Raw genomic sequence first — 21,468 nt, forward strand, 5'->3', positions numbered from 1 at the left:
ATGTTAGTGTTGATTGTTGCTCATCACTTGCTGTCAGTAACTAACATTCCTGCTCTGAGACCCTGGTTACACCCTCACGTTTCCCTGGAATAATCTTCAGTGCCACAGAAAACGTCCCACGTGATTGATTTCCAGGTTAATGTGTAACAGATCTGTATGGTTGAAGGAGATTGCTGAGGTTGGGAGGGGAGAGACTGAGGTGAAACCATGATCTGGAACTCAATCAGCTGGGGGTGGGGAGCCAGGGAGCTGAGCTGAGATAGAGTGATAGGTTGGCGGAGTCTGGAGTGGGGAGGGCACGGTTGCAGTTATAACACCGTGACTATCTCTATATGATCAAGGTTGAATTGAAAACCTAGATCTATTAAAACACCATTTATTTACAGGCACAGTTACACTGTGTCCCCATTCTGCCAGCCTGTATCTACAGGATGTTTAGCTGATAAAACAGATGTGATTGGGGCATGGAGTTTCATTTGGGTGAGTGTCCGGGCAGCGGGCGGAGTTAATAATAATAATAATTGTTATTAATTAACTGAATTTTGAGTTTGGTGGAGATGGCGAAACCAGCGACGAGTTCATTTAAATAGTCCAGCTGGGAAGTGAAGAAGGTGTCGATGAAGATTTCAGCTGTGTCAGTGATGTACGGACAGTGATGGGCAATGTGGCGGAGGTGGAATAAAGGGGTCCTGGTTAGGGAATGGATGTGTGGTAGCAATGAAATACAGATACGATGCCCGGCTGGGGTCAGACACCACCTCACCTTTGTACTGGGTGCAGGTGGTAATATAATAATAACCTTTGTATTTGATAAAGCAACAAACAGCGGGAAAGCTCTGCAAACTTTGCCTGAAAGGATGGTTTAAGTTGATTCAATAACAATGTTTAAGAGAAAAGTAGATAATTATTTGGGGAGAATGAATTTGCAGGGCTCTGGGGAGAGAGCGGGGAATAGGATTGATTTGGAAGCTCTTTTCAAAGAGCCGACACAGACACAATGGGCCAAATAGCCTCCTTCTGTGCTGTATAATTTATGATTCTATAGCTGTGCTGTTTTATCTGCTGAGACTCCAGCAGTTACCCCAATGCACAATCTGGGGACCCCCGGCCTTGGTTCTTGCCAACCTGAGCCTAGTGAGAGATCTTCCAGGATTCCTGCACTGATAATCTCCAGTGCCCAAAGCTGGGAAGGTGCGTGTGTGGATGTTGTGCTGTTTGTCACAGCCTTTTTGCTTCTTCTCTGCCCAGTTTCCCGCCTTCAGCTGCTCCGAACAGTATGTGAAGTGTGTGGTGTTGGTGTCCAGTCAGATTGTGTGTGTGTGTGTTTGGCTTTGCTGAAGACCAGAAAAGCGCTCAAGTGAGGGGCACAGTGACACACCTACAACTGTCCCCTCCTCCCCGCCTCCCTAATTGGTAAGAGAATCTGTACTAAGTCTGTGTGAGTGTCTGTCTGTCAGTGTATCCGACAATCACACAATAACCAAATGACATAGAGTCATGATTTATACCTCATTGGATAAGTCTTGCAGCTGGCAGTGTCATAGGCATATTTTTTTGCCCATCGTTAATTAGCTATATTAAAAAATGCTTTAATTAAGCCTTATATATGAAGTATCCATCGTATTCTGCAACTACATAGCGACAGACGAAAGCACAAACTGTTCAGAGAGATACATCTATACTCTGCAACAAATGTATGGCTTTCTTCTGGTAGTCGTGGGAGCCGTGTCCTCCCATGTGGGACAGACAACAACAACAAGAACAAGATTGCATTTATAGAGGGCCTTTCACGTCGGGAGGACGTCCCAAGGTGCTGGACAGTTGGGTCGGGACCCGAGCAGTGGGGGAAATGGTCAGGGTGAGGGGAGGGAAGGGAGGGAGCGAGGAGGGGGTAGAGAGTCGAGAGGGGAGCTGAAGGCTCGGTCAAAGAGAAAGGTCTTGAGACAGAGAGACTGAGGGAGAGACAGAGAGAGAATCTGAGAGCAACAGCGAAATAGACAGAGACTGAAATAGTGAAAGGGATAGAAAGAGAAACAGAGAGAGAGAGACACTGAGATAGACTGAGATAGTGAGAGACAGAGAGAGAGAGTGAAACTGGGAGTGAGAGATTTGGAGAGAGACTGAGCGACAGACAGGGAGACTGAGAGAGGGAGACAGAGAGAGACCGTGAGACAAAATATATTAAAGGAGTCCTCCAACAGGAGTCCTCCCAGATGAGTATAAATAAAGATTAAATATCTGTCTGTGTGACTGTCTGTATGTCAATCTGCATTCCATATGGGATCATTTGGTTTCAAATAAAGCAGCAACAGGTACAGCTAGTATAATATAAAGACAAAAAATCAAATATACACTATATGATATATATTACATATAAAGCAGGGAATCCTTTAATTAAAGAATAAATCACTTATTGTATAATAAATGACAATGAAACACATTATTATTATACTCCGGGTTCAAATATTATTGGACTCTGGGATCAAAAGTACAATTTCTTAATTTCTTGGATGACACCACATTGGGGGCTGCATTTAATACTAAGGAGGACCGCAACAAATTACAAGACATTAATAAACTTGCTGAATGGGCATTTAATTGGCAAATTCATTTCAATATAGATAAGTGTGCGGTGTTACATTTTGTTAGGAGGAATAAGGAGGTCATATACTGCCTGAAAAATAAGAAACTGAATGGGGTTGAGGAGCAAAGGGATCTCGGGGTACAGACACACAAATTGCTAAAAGTAGCGACGCAGGTTAACAAGATCATAAAAAAAGCAAACCAGACATTGGGGTTCATATCTAGAGGTATAGAAATGGAAGCAGGGAAGTCATGTTAAACTTATATCAAACCTTACTTAGACCACACTTGGAATACTGTATACAGTTCTGGTCCCCGTATTATAGAAAGGATGTAGAGGCACCGGAGAGGGTGCAAAGGAGATATACAAGGATGATTCCAGAACTGTAAGGTTATAGCTATCAGGAAAGGTTGGACAAGCTGGACTCTTCTCTGGTAAAGAGAAGGGTGAGGGGTGACCTAAAAGAGGTCTTTAAAATAATGGAAGATTTTGATAGGATAGACCTAGAGAAGATGTTTCCACTTGAGGGGAGACCAAAACCAGGGGCCATTGATATAAAATAGTCACCAATAAATTAAATAGGCAAGTCAGAAGAAACTTCTTTACCCAGAGAGCGGTGGGAATGTGGAACTTGCTACCACAAGGAGCAGTTGAGGCTGATTGCAAAGATGGATTTAAGGGGAAGCTGGATAAATACTTGAGGGGGAAAGCAGTAGAAAGTTACACTGATAGGCTTAGTTGAGGAAGGGCAGGAGGAGGGTCATGTGGAGCATAAGCACTGACATAGGCCAATTGGGCCGAATGGCCTACTTCTGTGCTGTACGTTCAATGTAATTCTATGTCATTATCTGTAACAATAAATAGGTTTATATCAAAGTTGTATTCTACACTACACCTGTATTCGTCACAACACCACATACATGTAGACGTTTTCCTTAAGACTAAAGATCTATAGTTTTGATTCGGGTTTCGGTCACCTCTCCCCTCCCTCTCCCCCTGTATCAGGATCAGACTCCAACATTGTCAAGTGCTGCGGGACACTGCGCCATGTGAAGGGCTATATAAATGCAAGTTGTTGTTGTTTGTGTGTATTGGGGAGCGTAGATTGGTATAATGATTGGACATAAACTAATGATATCACATGACTTATTGCAAATTGAGGCAGTATTTTGCACGTGAATGTCAATATTTTGGATACTAATATCCAGTTGAACAGACACAGAGTGGCCCTCGGTTTAACGTCTCCAATACATGGCACTTCTTGTGTGATTGTTACAGTGAATGAGAAATGCTACAGATTATAAAAGATGACACTGAAAATACACATTGTTCATACACAGTGAGACGCGGCTGTTCACTGGAGAACAACATGTCTCCTTGTTTATAGATATAAAAGTGATTTGGGAGATTTCAGTGAAATTCTGAGCACAGCCCCGACTGTGAGACTGGGCATTGCTGGAGAGAAAGATATCAGCGATATCCCTGTTTCAGAGCGTGTGAGCTCACACACCGGATGGAAATTCAAAGAGTCTCTCAACATAAGCACAGAGACGAGCTGACAATGAATTTTAATAATAATAATAATCCTTGCATTTGATATCCCCCTTATCATGTCTTTGAGACATCTCAAAGCGCTTCACAGAATATACTATAAAGTGGATTGACTATATTTTGTAGGCGAAATGCAGCATCCAATTGACGCAGCAGGATCCCACAAACAGTCATGGAATGAGCGACCAAATTATTGGTGGTACTTTTTTGAAGGAATTATTATCCCTGGAAAAGCGATCCCCCAATCGATGAGATGGTAAAGGGATTTATAGGGTAGTTACAGAGACGTTATTACCCCTGGTGTTGTCACGTCTCGCCAATCAGAGAACGTTTCCTTTATCCCTACCCGTTGTTTCCTGCCTCTCAACCAATTACCAAGCCATGTCACAAGTTTATCTCTGACACCGTGTGCTTCCATTTTGACTAATATCAAATGCCTTCTGCAATCCACATAAACAACATCCATAGACACTCTTATCCACCATTTTAGTGACTTCCTAAAAATGTTAACTGAATTAATCAGACACAACCCACCCTTCCTTCACAAACCCATGCTGAATCTCTATTACTAGCTCATATCTGTTCAAGTGTTCAGTCACTCTATCCCTGATGATGGATTCCAGTATTTTTCCTATAACTGATGTTAAGCTGACAGGTCTGTAGTTTCCTGGTTTTTCTCTCCCTCCCTTCTTAAATAAAGGAGTGACATTCACAATTTTTCAATCTAAGGGCACAATTCCTGAATCTAGTGAGCTTTGGAAAATTATGACGAATGCATTTCCAATTTTCTCTCCTTTTTCCTTTAACATCCTGGGGCGGAAACTACCAGTTCCCAGAGATTTGTCTATCTTGAGTCTCTTTAGTTTCTCCAATACCATTGTTTTATTGATATTAATTTTATTAAGTATTTTTGTTTCACTTATTTTTAGGTTCCCCTCTATGGCTGGTATTTTATCCTCATTCTCTTCTGTAAAAATGGTAGCAAAGTATTAATTTAACAAGTAAGCCATTTCCTTATTTCTATTATAGTCTATTATAGTCTTTAACGGACCCGTATTCCACTTGACCATTCTCTTTCTTTTAATATATTTATAAAATCTTTTACTATTGCTTTTAATAATCATTTTTTCATACTTCCTTTTTGCTCCTCTTATTGCTTTCTTCCATAGAATTATACTGCACAGAAGGAGGCCATTCAGCCCATTGTTTCTGTGTTGGTTCTTTGAAAAGAGCTATCCAATTCAATCCCAATTCAACTTGACTCACATAGAGTAGCATCTCAGAGTGCTTGAATTCCAGGCTTCTGGTCTTGGATCAGTATTGTTCACAGTCAGAGGGTCAGTTGGGAATTTGAGAAAATGCCAAACAAAAAGCAAATCTCCACAATTCAAAAAATAATAAAAAATGGAATGGGTGACATAAATTTATCTTTCCAATCGATGTGTAAAGGAACTAATTGTCAATGGTTCAGAGTTTTTTCCATCCAGATTAAACCAGGGACTGAAGAAAGGATAAAGTTTCTCAGTGGAAGTGTGGGTGAAAGTGTGGAGATGAGACATGTTATCAGCGTTGTAAAATGTCACCTGTCCCCCCTCATAGTCCAGGAAAACTCCGATCTTCCTGACTTTCACTTTTAGAGGCAGGCGGGTCCAAGGTGAGGTACCAGCCCAGTATTCATTTCCATTTCTCAATATCACAGTCCAGTATCCAGTCTGTGGTGTGGCTGTGATGTCTCCTTTCCTGTTGACAGACTCTCTGGCCACTCCAACATTCCACGCAGTCTTGTTGCCCACCTGCACTTCCCAGTAATGTCTCCCTGATGTTAATCCCTCAGATCCCAGGACACAGACCCAGCGATCAAACCTCTCTGGAGTGTCTGGGAGTGGCTGCATTTGGCCTCCAAGTCTCACACTGGTCAGGTCCTCAGACAGGATGAGATTAGGATGGGCTGTGTCAGGATCCAGAGTGACTCGAACTTTAAAAAAATAGAAAATGTGAATCAAGCTTACATAAAAAATTACATTAAGAATTTATATTGGGAATTATAAGTTCAGCCAAAAGTTTTAGAGTTGAACAAATTGAATAAAATTGAATATCTCAATTAAAAAAATCCCCAAATACAATTAAGCTTTAATAAACTGAAAAAAAACCAAAAAACAAGCTGATAATTCACAACAAAACATTGGCATTTTCTGTCCATTGTGTCCATGTCACTGCTGCCTCTTTTCCTAAAGCATCCTTTCTTTTATTAATTCCACTTTCAAACTCTCCCCATAATTTTAAATATTTTTAATATTCAGGTAATTATTCATTTCCCTTTTAATATTGATTCAGGATCAACAGTAGCTTTAGTAATGAATTCCAAACCCCTATAACTTGTTGAGAGAAAAATCCATCACAAACTCTCCCATACATTTTTTGTTGACAATCCTGAAACTGTGGCCTTTGAGCCTGATACTCCAACTAAAGGAAATAGCTTTCCCCTATCAACTCTGTTATGTCCCTTCACTCTATTACATTCCTTTTGAATTGCATGTCCTCTACTCCAGAAGAAAACAAACACATTTGACTATTTTCTCTTCACAGAGACCAGTCACTGGCGGTAGAGATTCCTCCCACTCAAGTTCCTGTTAACCCTGTAAGCCAAAGCCCTAGTAGGGTGGTCCTAGCTGGGCAAGCAGACAGCAATATCAATGGCAAGCTACGCGGTTTTAGCTGATTAGACTCCAGCAGTTACCCCAACACACACTATTGGGTCCCCAAGCCTTAGCTCTTGCCAACCTATGCCTGATACTTTCCAGAATTAGGTAAGAGGGATGCATCCCTCCAAGGAGAGAGAGGTCAATCCATACAAACAAATATCTCTGTGGAATGGATGGAATTCTCAGGTTGGTTTGGACACTCTTATACACAATGATGGGGTTCCACATGCATCAGACACGCAGCTGACCAAAAAAAATCATTATTTAAATGTGTGTGTTCTGAGGCTTCTCTCATTGAATTGATTCACAAATTATTTTTGAAATGAACAGATTACTTGGGAGAAAGAAAAGGATCTGAGTTTGTAATTGCAGATCAGTGACTCTCATTTGCAGCTGGGTTGAATTTGGTGTAAAGTGTGAATCACCAAAGAGAGATGGAGATTTGAATTGCTTGTGACTGAAGTCGGAGCAGCAAACCCTCAGTGGATTGAAGCAAGTCTGGCATCTGGCACCTCCCCATAGAGGAACCTTCTGCCTTGTGTTATCGACAGCTGTAAACGGGGTCTCTGTGGGGCTGAACTGGCTCCATGGTGACATGTTTGTCAACAGAATGTCGGGAATCGAGGCTGTGACGTCTCTAGTTCAGTTCCTGAGCCAGGTGCAGCCGCAGTATTCCAGGTCACTGCTGATAACAGCACATTGGCAGGACTTGGAAGGGCAGACCAGTCACTGGGGGCAGGGAGTCATCCCACTGAGCTCCTGTTAACCCTGCAGCCAAAGCCCTAATGGTCAGGGTGGTCCTAGCTGGACTAGCAGCAGGAGGCAAGCCAGACGGTGCTCTCAAAGGCAAACTATGTGACTTAGCTGGTTGTGAGGTGAGGGGGAAAAGGAGGAGTGGGGGAAACACATGGTGTATAAACATAGACTGGCTGAGCGGAATGATGTGTGTCTGTGCCTCTCACTCTATATAATTACCTGCACAACGGGAAAGCCTTTTCATCTCTGAAAAGAAAAAGGAAAGGTTTTTGAAAACGCTCAGCATCACTGTGAATGTTTAGATGAACATCATTCAGCAAAACTGGCTCAGTCTGTAACTCTCGTCTCTCAGTCATAACAATGACTCAGAGCTCCACATCAGTTACTCTGAGCTCGAAGACTGGGCTGACCATCCATTGCAGCGCTGTAGGAGTGTTTCATTGTCGGAAGTGCTGTCCTTCAGGTGAGACGTTAAACCGAGTTTCAGTCTTCCTGTTCAAGTGGGTGTTAAAGATCCTTTGGCACTATTTGAAAGTGAAGGGAGTTGCTCTCTCCTGGTGTTCTGGCTGACAAACCTCCAGAAAAAATTGGTCATTCATTAGTCACTAAAAATTAGTCACTTCTTGGTTATTTATGGGTCATTGCTGTGTGAAATTGGGCTAATTTGTTTACCTGCAGCCACAGTCATTCCAATTAACTGTATTCTGTGAAGCACTTTCACATCACTTCCTCCTGATGTGAAAGGTGCTGTACCAAATGTAAGAATTTTATTATTAATAATAGCCATAATCACATAATAATATGCACAGATAATTGGATAATAACTAACAACTCAGGGAGACAATTCAAAGGGGATTGAATTGATACTGTAAGCTTCAACATAATAACTACACATGAAATATAACCTTGTCAGATATAGAACTGAGAATTTGCTGAGTTGTCAGCAAATGATATCATGTAAATTGAGTTTCAGTTGATTATTAGACCTATATTCACTTTCCCAACTTTATTTAGTTCATAACAACAGCCTCTAAGCGCTTTGGGATGTCCTCCCGACGTGAAAAGCGCTATATCAAATGCAAGGATTATTATTATTATTATGCAGCGCCTTTCATGTAGGAAGAGCATCTTGAAGCACTTTTAATAAGTTGGGATGGAATGGCAAAACCACAATGTGACAATTATCACTGGTAACATAAGATAACATACAACAATAACAACAAGATTCCATTTATAGAGCGCCTTTCACGTCGGGAGGACGTCCCAAGGCGCTGGACAGTTGGGTTGGGACCTGAGCAGTGGGGAAATGGTGAGGGGAGGGAAGGGAGGGAGCGAGGAGGGGGTAGAGAGTCGAGAGGGGAGCTGAAGGCACGGTTGAAGAGAAGTGGATGTTCAGCCACATAACATAACATGTTCAGCCACATAACATAACATGTAGGAGCAGGAGTAGGCCATTCAGCCCTTCGAGCCTGCCCCGCCATTCAATCAGGGGTGATCTTCCAATCTAACTCCAGATAATAACATAACCCTGCATTATTCCCATATCTCTTAATCCATTTTGCAATAATAAATCTATCTATCTATCTCAGTCTTGAATATATTCAAGGACTGAGCAAAAACAGCCCTTTGGGGTAGTGAGTTCCATACATTCACCACCTTTTGAGTGAAGAAGTTCTTCCTCAACTCAGTGTGAAAGGGCTGCCTCTGGTTTTAAGGTTGTGACCCCTGGTTTTAGTTTCTCCAACCGGGGGACACAATCTCCCACTCTCTACTCTATCATGCCTTTTGATGATCTTATAGGTTTCTATAAGGTTCCCCTCTAATTCTTCTATATTCTAGAGAATATAGACCCAAATTGTTCAGCCTATCCTCGTAACTTATCCCCTTCATCCCTGGTACTAACCTAGTAAATCTGCGCTGCACCCCCTCCAAGGCAAGTACATCCTTCCTTAAATGAGGAGACCAAAACTGCACACAGTATTCCAGGTGTGGTCTCACCAGAGCCCTATACAGTTGCAGCAAGACTTCCCTACTCTTATACTCTAATCCTTTCATAATGAATACTAACATACCGTTCGCCTTCCTAATTGCTGCTGCACCTGCAGACTAACTTTCTGTGATTGGTGTACAAGGACACCCAAGTCCCTCTGGACGCTAACACATTCCAATCTCTCCCCTTCTAAAAAAATAACCGGCTCTACTGTTTTTGCTACCGAGGTGGATGACTTCGCACTTCCCTACATTATACTTCATCTGCCACTTACCTGCCCAGTCACCTAACCTATCTATGTCTCGCTGTATTTTTGTAATGTCATCCTCTGTGTTTACACTTCCTTCTAGTTTTGTGTCATCTGTGAATTTAGATATACTAGCTTTGATATCTTCATCTAGTCGTTGATGTAGATGGTAAATAGCTGAGGCCCAAGGACTGATCCTTGTGGCACTCCACTAGTCACATCCCGACAATCCGAAAAGGATCTGTTTATCCCTACTCTTTCTTTCCTGCCCATTAACCATTCCCCAATCTACGTTAATATGCTCCCCCCAATTCCATGGGCCCTTAACTTTTGGACTAACCTTTTATGCAGCACCTTATCGAATGTTTTCTGGAAGTCCAAATAGACCACATCCACTGATTCACCCTCATCTAGTTTACTCGAAATATCTTCAAAAAACTCTTATGAGATTTGTCAATCATGACTTCCCTTTTGTAAAGCCATGTTGACTTGGCCTAATTATATTGTGCCCTAAATACCGCACTACCACATCCTTAATCAATGATTCTAAAAATTTTTCTATAACTGATGTGAGACTAATTGGCCTATCATTCCCCATCTTTTCCTTTCCACCTTTGTGTGACATTTGCGATCTTCCAATCCATGGGGACTGTTCCAGAATCCAAGGAATTTTGGAAGATCGGACATAAGGCCTCCACTATTTCATAAGCTCCTCTTTTAAAACCCTGGGATGTAAGCCATCCGGACCAGGGGATTTGTCGCTTTTTAGTGCTAACAGTTTCCCAGCACCAATTCTCTACTAATGAAAATTTCCCTAAGTTGCTCCCTGTCCTTATCCCTTTGGTGCATCTCTATTGTTGGTAGACTTGTTGTGTCTTCTCGGGTGAAGACAGATGCAAAGTACCCATTCAGGGACTCTGCCATATCCTTATCCCCGTTACAACTTCTCCCGTCTCTGACTGTAGTGGACCTACATTTACCCTCACGAGCTTATTCCTCTTAATATATTTCTAAAAGCTTTTACAATCAGACTGAATGTTCCTCGCTCGCTTACCCTCATACTCTTTTTTCTCGCTCTTAATGAGTTTTTTAGTTTTTTTTTTGCTGGTTTCTAAAACTCTCCCAATCTTCAGATTTGCTGTTTTTCTTAGCAGTTTTATAAGCTTATTCTTTTAATTTGATGCTTTCCCTAACTCCTCTAGTTAGCCACGGATGAATTGCTTTCCCTCTTATTCCGCAAGGGATTATGTAACCGTTGAGAATTTTGCACTACATCCTTAAATATTTACCACTGTTGGTGGTACATTTTTACCTCTTAATCTTATTCTCCAGTCTATTTTACCTAAATCTTTCCTGATACCTACAAAATTAGCCCTATTTAAGTTTAGAATACTTGCCTCGGATTTAACTATATCCCTCTCTAACTTAATGCCGAATTCAATCATATTGTGGTCACTCTGCCCGAGAGGATTCGTAATACCTACACTGCCAACTTGCCCTGTTTCGTTACACAGAACAAAGTCTTGGATGGCTTGTCCCCTAGTTGGTTCCTTGGCGCGCTGCTCTAGAAAGTTATCGCTCAACATGCAATGAACTCTTCTTCTGACCTACTTTTGCCGATTTGGGTTTCCCAATCTATGTGGAGATTCGAATCACCCACTATTATCGTTTTACCTTTCCTACATGCTCTACTGATTTCTTGATTAATATCCTGTGCTATATTGTGATCACTGTTTGGGGGTCTATAAACCAAATGAATGAACCACAATGAATATCGCACTTTACCATCATGTTAACATATTTGACAGTACAAGCAAATATTTATAAAGTTGGTGGTCGGAGATGAAATGTGTTGGTTATCATTTAATCACAACATTCAAATGTTATTTAATTTTGCTGACTTACCCAGTCTTTTCTGGAGATCTATTGGATACAAATAAAATTATTAGGATAATCTCAAACGTATTCTTAATACTATATTATTTTGAAAGAAGTTCTGCATATTTACAATTTTAACCAAACCTGTGAGAAATACAGATCAATAAAATCATAGAATTGTACAGCACAGAAGGAGGCAATTTGGCCCATCATCTCTGTGACAGCTCTTTGAAAAGAGCTATCCAATCAGTCTCACTCTCCCGCTCTCTCCCCATAGCCCTGCAACCTTATTCTCCCCAAATAATGATCTACTTCTCTCTTAAAAGTTGTTATCGAATCGGCTTCCACCACACTTTCAGACAATGGATTCCATATCCGAACAACTCGCAGTTGAAAATTTTTTTCCTCACCTCCCCTGTGTTGCTTTTAACAACTATTTTAAATCTTTGTTCTCGGGTTACCGACCCACCCTCTAGTGGAAATAATTTCTCCCTGTTCACCTTATCGAATCCCCTCATAATATTGAAAACCTCTATTATGTCACCTCTAAACCTTCTCGCTCCAAGGAGAATAATCCTAGCTTCTCTAGCCTTTGCTGATAACTGATGTCCTTCAATCCTTGTACCATCCCAGTAAATCTCCTTTGCACCCTCTCCATTGCCTTGACATCCTTCCTAAAGTGTGGTACCCAGAACTGAACACAGTACTCCAGGCCTAACCAGTGTTTTATAAAGGTTCATCATAACTTCCTGACTTCTGTATTCTATGCCCCTATGTATAAAGCTTAATATTCCGTATACTTTTTGAACAGCTTTATCTTCCTATCCTGTTACCTTCAAAGAGTTACTTATATGAACCCCCTGATCTCTCTGTTCCTTCACTCCATTTAAGATTGTACCATCAGCTTATATTGCCTCTCCTCATTCTTCCTCCCAAAATGCATCACTACATATTTATCCACATTAAACTTCATCTGGCATGTGTCTGCTCACCAGTCTGTTTATCTCCTCTTGCAGTCACTGTTTATTGCTTTTCCTGGCTTAGTGTCATCTGCAAACTTGGAAATTGTACTCTCTATACTGAATTCCAGGTTATTTATATAGATCAAAAACAGCAGTGGTCCCAATACTGTCCCCTGGAGGACACCACTGCACACTTCCTTCTAGTCAGAAAAACAACCGTTCACCATCATTCTCTGCTTTCTGTCCACCAGTTAGATCTGCATCCATGCTGCCACTGTCCCTTTAATATCGTGGGCTTCTATTTTGCTTACAAGTCTCTTAAATTGCCTTTTTATCAAACACCTTTTGAAAATCCATATAAACTACATCAACTGCCCTATCTTCAACCACCTTCTCTGTTACTTCATCAAAAAACCGTATCAGGTTTGTTAGACACAATGTGCCTTTAACAAATTGACTGATGGCTATCCTTTATTAACCCATATTTTTCTAAGTGAAAATTTATTTCTCCCAAATTATAGTCTCTAGAAGTTTCGCCACTACTGACGTTAGGCTGACTGACCTGTAGTTCCCGGGTTTACCCTTCTGCCCCTTCTTTTACAGGGGACTAATATTTGGCAACACCTCGGTGTCCAAGAAGAATTGAAAGATTGTGGCCAGAGCCTCCGCTATTCCAATACTTACTTCCCTCAGTAATCTAGGATGCATCCCATCTGGATCATCTAACTTGGTCCCAAATTGTCCCCACCCTAACTTTGACTAATCTTTAACTCTTTATTTGTTTACAAAATACCTTAGGGTTACCTTTGATGTTACCCACTAACCTTTGTTCATATAATCTCTTTGCTCCTCTTATTTCCTTTTGCAATTCTCCTCTGTACTTTCTATATTCTATTCGATTATCTTCTGTATTTTGTTCATGATATTTATCATCAGGCTCCTTTTTCTGTTTTACGTTAATCCCAATCTCCTTAGTCATCCAGGGAGGTTTGGATGCCCTAACTTTCCCATTTTTGGGAATGTATTTGTTCTACCTCTGAACCAGCTCTTCATGAAGATTTCCCATTGTCCTTTAGCTGATTTATCTGCCGATCTTTCTTTCCAGTCCACCTTGGCTAAGTCCCTCTTTAACTCACTGAAATTAGCCTCTTCCAGTTGAGTATCTTCACCTTTGATTGTTCCTTGTTCCTTTCCATAAGTGCTCTAAACCTAATGATGCTGTGATCACTGTTGTCCAGATGCTTTCCTACCGAATCCTGGTCCACTTGCTCCACTTCATTCCCCAGAACTAGAGCCAGTATTAATATCTTCCTTGTTGGGCTGGAAACATACTGATCCAGAATGTTATGCTGCACACATTTCAGGAATCCTTCCACCTCCTTGCCCTTTACCCTCTTATTGTGCCAGTCTACGTTAGTATAATTGAAGTCCCCCATTATTACTACTCTACTGCTTTTTCATCTTTCTGAAATCTGCTTGCAGATTTACTCATCTATCCCCTTCCCACTATTTGGTGGTCTATAGTATACACAATACAATTACACAAATTTTGCACTGTAAGTTTGTAATCACATTTCTTTGAAAAATACTTTGTTATTGGTTTTCAACAAATTAGCTGTGATATCTGAAGTAAGAATTTCTCTGAAAAATGCTGCTTACTTCAGAATGATTTCTATCATGTCTTACAATCTCTGGCACCAAACTAATACTATGAGAATTGCCTTCACATAGTTATCCTAAAATAAATATCAGTATAACAGCTGTGTATTATAGATCACCGAATGGTTCCCACATTCATCTAAAACTACTGCACATTTTATTCATAAATCTTGCATGAAGTATATTGCATTTCACATGAAACCACATGAGTTTTATCATTTGTGATCTTTTTGTTATCAGTACATACCTTTAATCTCTCTGTGCTGCTTTATATTGTAAGGCAAAACAAAACTCAGAGCCACTGTGACAAGTCCTAAAAGCACTGAGGAAACCACCAAATTCACTGGCACTTTGGGAAAGAACTCATCTGTCAAGAAATGTAAATAGATGTTCATTGATAATGATAATAATAATCTACACATTTGATATTACTTTGGTGTTACATCTCTAAGTGCTTTACAGAGTAAAGTGCAGGACTCTATTTTGTGGGCAAAACATGGCAGCCAGTTGCGCACAGCAGTGTCACACAAACAGTCATGGATTGAGTAACCAAATTTTCGGGGGGACAGATTATTACTCCCAGAAAACGATCCTCCAATTGACCAACAATCGTATTCCTACTTAATGATAGGTAAGCAGAGGCATTTGTGTGGAGTAAGGAAACTTGCCTAAGGTTTCTTCATGCCTGGGAATTGAACCCAGGTCCTCCTGCTTGTGAGGCCACTACACTAAGGAAATCCTTTCATTCTGATATCAAACAACAAATCGCCTTCAATTCATTACTCAACACTCTTTGCTGAGATCTTGTAAGTTACAGAAATCTGTATCATATTTATCAGACTATCATTAGTAATTCAGTGTAAATACTGACCTGATATATGCAGTTTCCCTTCTTGTTCATTTTCTTCATTGTGAATTAGACACCTGATCTTGTTCGTTGAATGGATTATTTCTATTTGGCTTTTAACACTGTAGAGACCTTTAGAATCCTCTCTGACCGTCCAGTTACTGAACGTTGTTAAGTTGTTTCCCTGATCATCCAACCATAGAACCTCTGGTGCTGGGAACCATCCACTGGATTCACACAGCAGCCTCACACCATCACTGTGCTGCCCATCAACGTGAATCCAAGGCTGACTGCCAAGGCCTGGAAGAGACAGGAGTCGTGAATCAGACAATATTTATCCCCAGGATATTACAGTGCAGTAACTTTAATGAAAACACATTGACAACATTCTGAATAGATGATATTAAATTACATTCATTTATAATAATAATAAACCTTGCATTTCATATAGCGCTTTTCACGTCGGGAGGACGTCCCAAAGCGCTTCACAGAACACACTGTAAAGTGCATTGACTGTATATTTGTGGGCGAACGCGGCAGCCAATTGCACACAGCAATGTCCCACAAACAGTCATAGATTGAAAATGACCAATTTATTATTGCTTTTGGTTTTGGAGGGATTATTATTAGGCTCTGTGTGGAGTAAGGAAACTTGCCCAAGGTTTCGCCCTCTGCCTGGAATTGAACTCAGGTCTCTCACTTGCAAAACGAGTGCTCTAACCACTGAGCTACAGGACTCCACGGCACTTTATGTTATTAAAACACATGTAGTTTCACCCACAAAATACACAGACAACTACACAGTGAATTCACTTCACAGTACATTCTGTGAAGCACTTTAAGATGTCTCAAAGATGCGATAAGGCGTCATATCAATTGGAAAGATTATTATCATTATCATTACTTTGGAATGTAATTATCATTAAAGTGGAGTCCTGTAGCTCAGTGGTTAGAGCACTCGCCTTGGAAGCGAGACACCTGGGTTCAATTCCAGGCAGAGGGCGAAACCTTGGGCAAGTTTCCTTACTCCACACAGAGCCTAATAATAATCCCTAAAACAAAACAATAATAAATTGATAATTTTCATTCAATGACAGTTTGTGGGACACTGCAATGCTCAATTGACTGCCGCGTTTCGTCCACAAATATACGGTCAATTCACTTTACATCATGTTCTGTGAAGCGCTTTGAGCTGTCGAGAAGACATGAAAAGCACTATATTAAATGCAAGATTGTTTACAGACTTTTCTTTGTTTATAATGTATTTCAAACACAGAATAACATAACGATTGTATTTACACACCATTACCCCCCAAAAAAATGAGTTGTAAACATTTCAAACCTATAACTTTCAACTCCATCACTGCCTCTTCATACCATCCAGCGTAGTCAATGAAACATCTGTAGGTGCCATTATCTGAGCCCCATACATCTTTGAGTTTGAGAGATACATTGCCATGAATGAATTCCTTTTTAAAAAGTTCTGTTCTGTGTTTGTAGGCTTCTTCCTGCTCGCCTGTCTGATCGCGCCCCTCACTGTATAAGTGCACAAGGGAGTCAAATCTTGTCCTGAACCATCTCACCTCCACACCCTCCAGGGGAAGGTCTGTGGAACACTTACAGTCCAGCACAACATCCGAACCAGCAATGGCTGGGACTGGGAGGGCCGGGCCACTGACTGTGAATCTCTCTGTTTAATTACAAAAGAAAGGGGAAAAAAGTTAGGATTTGCAGAATGGCACTGGTACAACTTCCTGTAACTCAGTGGTTAGAGCGCTCGCCTCGCAAGAGAGAGGACCTGGGTTTGATTCCCATGCAGAGCGGTATGTTCGGCAAGTTTCCTTACTCGACACGCCTCTGGTTACCTTGCAGTGAATAGGAACTTGGTTGTTAGTCAATTGGCTGACCGCATTTCCGAGGGTAATAATCCCTCCAATAAATAAATAAATGAAATTGTAATAATTTAATCACTCACACCATGACTGTTTTGGGAATTGGCTGCCTCATTCCAACCACAAAATATACAGTCAACTTACTTTGTAGTATATTCTGTGAAATGCTTTGAGACATCTTAAAGATGTTATAAGGCGTTATATCAAATGCAGGATTTATTATAAATATTAAGGTAGAACATCAGCAGCTGTCAGTGCGTGAATTTCGCTCACTCCCAGCCACGGTCTTCAGCAGCTCCCCCTTTACCTTCAGCAATTTAACACCAACAGAAATCAAAGACATAAATGTGTTTCCTTACCAGTCAGTGAGAGGGGAAGCACAAGCCATAGGACCTGAATACCGTGTTTCCAGCTCATCTTCTCGGATCTGCACAATGAGATCACAACTGGTTACAACACAGAAAATCAGATCGTTACACACAGAGATTTGTGATTATGGATACTAATAAAGTAGCAGATACTTTGAAGTTACAGAGACACAAAGAAGCCTCAGCGTAGGCCAGATGGCAGGCCTGAGGTTTGGTAGTGCAGTGGTGGGGTTTGGTGGGGAGATTCTGAGGTCGCATCCATGTATGAGGCACGCAGGACACTGAGCGCCATCCAAGGTGCCTACAGCCTCCACGATTGCATTATTTTAGGTCGCAGTGATCAACCTATGGCCTGTGGGCTAGAAATGTCTCATGGGGCCTTCAAGAAGCAGCCCTCTGAACTCCACACTCCCATCACCCCAGTCCTTGCCAGGATCCACTGGCTCCGTCACAGAACAGATCAATTTCAAGATCCTCTCACTCTACAGATCCCTTCAAACCCTGGCACTTCCTTGCCTCTCCAACCTGCTTTTCTCGCAATGCCACAACCCATCACCTCCACCGGGCTGGGTCCAGCCTCCTGCTTGTCCCTTGTGCCCTCCATTCCACCATAGGCAGCTGTGTATTCAGCCACTGCACCCCCCAACTCTGGAACTCTCTCCCTCAGTCCCTCCACCTTGCCTCCTCTTTCCCCATTTACAGACCAGCTCTGAAGACCTTCCTCTTCTGCTGTTCCAACGGTCCCCTCCCCCCGGCTTGGTGTCAGGCTCCACCACTGTTAAGCTTTCCGATAGCTACCCTACTTGAACTCCGAGCTATAAATGCAAGTTGTTGTTGTCGACATCGGTCCATGTTTGATGGTAATGTGTTTTCATTTCTTTCTTATTTTGTTCACCAACCATAAAGGATTGTGGATTGTTGTTGTTCAGTTGTTCTCTTGAGAGAATAAATTTGTGTATCCTCAACTGTGTCTGTGTGCCCACATCAGCCTGGCTTGCGGGCTTCCTGGTTGCAGTATCTTGTGATCTTGTGACTCATCTTTCACTTCCCTTCCCAACCGCCCACCCACAGTTTGGAAGATGTTGTAATCACCCAAGAATGGGTCCATGTCATGCAAGCGTTTACAGTCACAGCTTCTTCCTCAACTGGAAAGCACAAAAACACAATTCCAAAGCTGAATAACAAGAAAAAATGTTCAACAGAAAACAAGAAATCACAGAGTGATTGCAGAATAACAGCAATTTACAAGTAAAAGTACATTTCACACTGGGCCATTGACCCCCATTAAGCACGTGCTCTGAATAATCATTGCAAGTGGAACCTATCCACTCACTGGCAAACTAGAACAGAAATAAAATATGACTGGGGATTTGTCAGCTAAATGAACATTTCCAGATTGAAAGTAAAAAGCACAAACTCTGATGATGCACTGGCTTGGAATGAAGAGGCCGATCGTGAGGTGAGTGAAGCCAAGAGAGAACACCCCCTTCTCCCAGCAAGGTACAGCCCTCCCACACACAGTGTGATCTGAAAGTCTCTCTTACCTTCCTTTCCAGTCAGGATCAAGTTGAAAGATGTTTCTATGGCAATTGGCTGCCGCGTTCGCCCACAAATATACAGTCAATTCACTTTACAGTGTGTTCTGTGAAGCGCTTTGGGACGTCCTCCTGACGTGAAAAGCGCTATATCAAATGCAAGGATTATTATTATTATTATTATTATTATTGAGACAAAGTGGTGGAAGCAGCCACAAGAGGAAATATATACACAGGATTTCACTTTTCAGTATGTCAGTGCCAGTGTAGTGACAGATGATAATAATAATCCTTGCATTGATATAGCACCCTATCACATCTTTGAGACATCTCAAAGTGTTTCACAGAATATACTGTAAAGTCAAGTGTCTATATATTCTGTGGGTGAACTGCAGCAGCCAATTGCACACAGCAGTGCCCACAAATAATAATAATAATAATAATAATCCTTGCATTTGATATAGCACTTTTCACGTCGGGAGGACGTCCCAAAGCACAGTCTGGATTGAAGTGACCAATTTTTTTAAAGGAATAAATTATGTGCAAATTGATTAACAACAGGGTTCCTACTTACGGCTACGTAAACAGAGGCATGTGGAGTAAGGAATTTGTCCAACATTTCTCCCTGCCAGAATCAAACCCAGGTCTCTCGCTTGCGAGGCGAGTGCTCAAACCACTGAGCTACAGGATTCCATTAATTCCAGTCTTTGTGCATTACCTGATGGAGACCCAACATCCAGTCAGCAAGAGACTGCACGGAGAGTGTGAGAGAGAGAGAGAGAGACTGCATATAATAAATGACGCCATTTCACTTTGGAAAATCATAATAGAGTTCATGCAAAATAAAATAGTTTCAAAGGATTGTGATAACCTTATAGTTCCCTCGTACATAAAACTGAATTGAAATAACTAACTCTACAGACAACAAATTGCATTTATATAATAAATAATAATATAATACAATAATCCTTGCATTTGATGTAATAATAATAATAATCCTTGCATTTGATATAGCACTTTTCACGTCGGGAGGACGTCCCAAAGCGCTTCACAGAACACACTGTAAAATGAATTGACTGTATGTTTGTGGGCGAACGCGGCAGCCAATTGCGCACAGCAATGTCCCACAAACAGTCGTAGATTGAAAATGACCAATTTATTATTGTTTTTGGTTTTGGAGGGATTATTATTAGGCTCTGTGTGGAGTAAGGAAACTTGCCCAAGGTTTGGCCCTCTGCCTGGAATTGAACTCAGGTCTCTCGCTTGCAAAGCGAGTGCTCTAACCACTGAGCTACAGGACTCCACGATCGCTGGGTTGGGGGTGGAGGAGGGAAGATAACTGAAAGCACAGTCAAAAAGGAAGGTCTTGAGATGGGCCTTGAAGGAGACAAGGGAGAGGGTGAGATGGAAAGGCTCCAGGATAGAGTTCCAGTGGATGGGAGCAGAGAGAATGAAGGCCACTGAAGGTAAAGCAGACGGTCCTGGGGATGTGGAATAGGCCAGTATTGGCTGAGCGGAGGGAGCGGACAGGCTGATTACATTTTAATAGATCACAGAGGTGGGAAGGAGCAAGACCGCGGAGGGCTTTAAATGTGAGGATCAGGATTTTGAACTCTATCCTCTGGGGGATAGAGTTCGAAATGGAGGCAGTGGAGCTGCACAAGGGCGGGGACGATGGGGTCATGGAGCCTGGTGCAGGAGAGGGCATGAGCTGCAGAGTTCTGAATAGTTGAGGGTCAAACAAGATGCCCAGGTTCTGGACTGGCTTACGGAGCTGCAGTGTGTATCCGTGAACAGCGATTCTGTCAGCGCCTGAGGTGTGGAGGTGCTGATGGGGACCGAACAGGAGAGCCTCGATCTTGTCGACAGTCAAGTTAGCTCTCATCCAAGAATTGATGTCTGACATTCTGCCAGGAAAGCTGTGGTCCTGTGGTTGAGCGCAGAAAGTGACAGGAAGAGAGGGGGAGTGGGTGGTAGTCGCCCCTTTACCTCCGCCGCTGCTGTATAGTTTTTGAAGGGAAGGGCTCTTACCGTGAATTGGGTGCGGAAGCATTTTACATTCCAGTGGGGTTTAATATGCTGTTTGGGTGAATTGGGCAAAAGGGTCTTTACATTCTCCTCTAGAAAGACACGTTCAGGTGTGAGGCAATAAAATCATTTATTGGTAACAAAATCACTGGTTGCAATATTTATTAAATATTTACAGGGAATATTACATAGAATTGCACAGACTGTGCAAAAGAAAACAGGCCATTACGATTAACTCCTGCAGTGGGTGATTGTTTTTATAGTCCTCAGGAATTCTCTCTCTCCCATATCCCTCTATTCCCTTCTCCCTCATGTATGTAAATATGAGAAAGGTCAAACTGAATTAAAACAATGCAGTAAACCAAAAATATGATACTAAAAATATATATATTCTAATCCTTGCATTTGGTTTAGCATTGTATCACATCATCAAGATGTCTTAAAGTACTTCACAAGGTGTAGGCGAAAC

General features: G+C 41.7%; 1 protein-coding gene across 1 annotated transcript in view; it reads right to left on the reverse strand.

Moving 5' to 3' along the window:
* Positions 1-18,040, reverse strand: part of LOC103172224 (butyrophilin subfamily 1 member A1-like) — a 31,269-nt gene extending 13,229 nt beyond the window's left edge. The window contains 7 exon segments of the mRNA XM_042344775.1: positions 5,674-6,099; positions 11,728-11,753; positions 14,577-14,696; positions 15,201-15,476; positions 16,519-16,866; positions 17,428-17,514; positions 17,962-18,040. Coding sequence (XP_042200709.1) covers positions 5,674-6,099; positions 11,728-11,753; positions 14,577-14,696; positions 15,201-15,476; positions 16,519-16,866; positions 17,428-17,514; positions 17,962-18,040 — 1,362 coding nt within the window.
* Between the last annotated feature and the right edge of the window lie 3,428 nt (positions 18,041-21,468).

Source organism: Callorhinchus milii, unplaced genomic scaffold, assembly GCF_018977255.1.
Source record: "Callorhinchus milii isolate IMCB2004 unplaced genomic scaffold, IMCB_Cmil_1.0 Scaffold30, whole genome shotgun sequence".
Classification (NCBI taxonomy): domain Eukaryota; kingdom Metazoa; phylum Chordata; class Chondrichthyes; order Chimaeriformes; family Callorhinchidae; genus Callorhinchus; species Callorhinchus milii.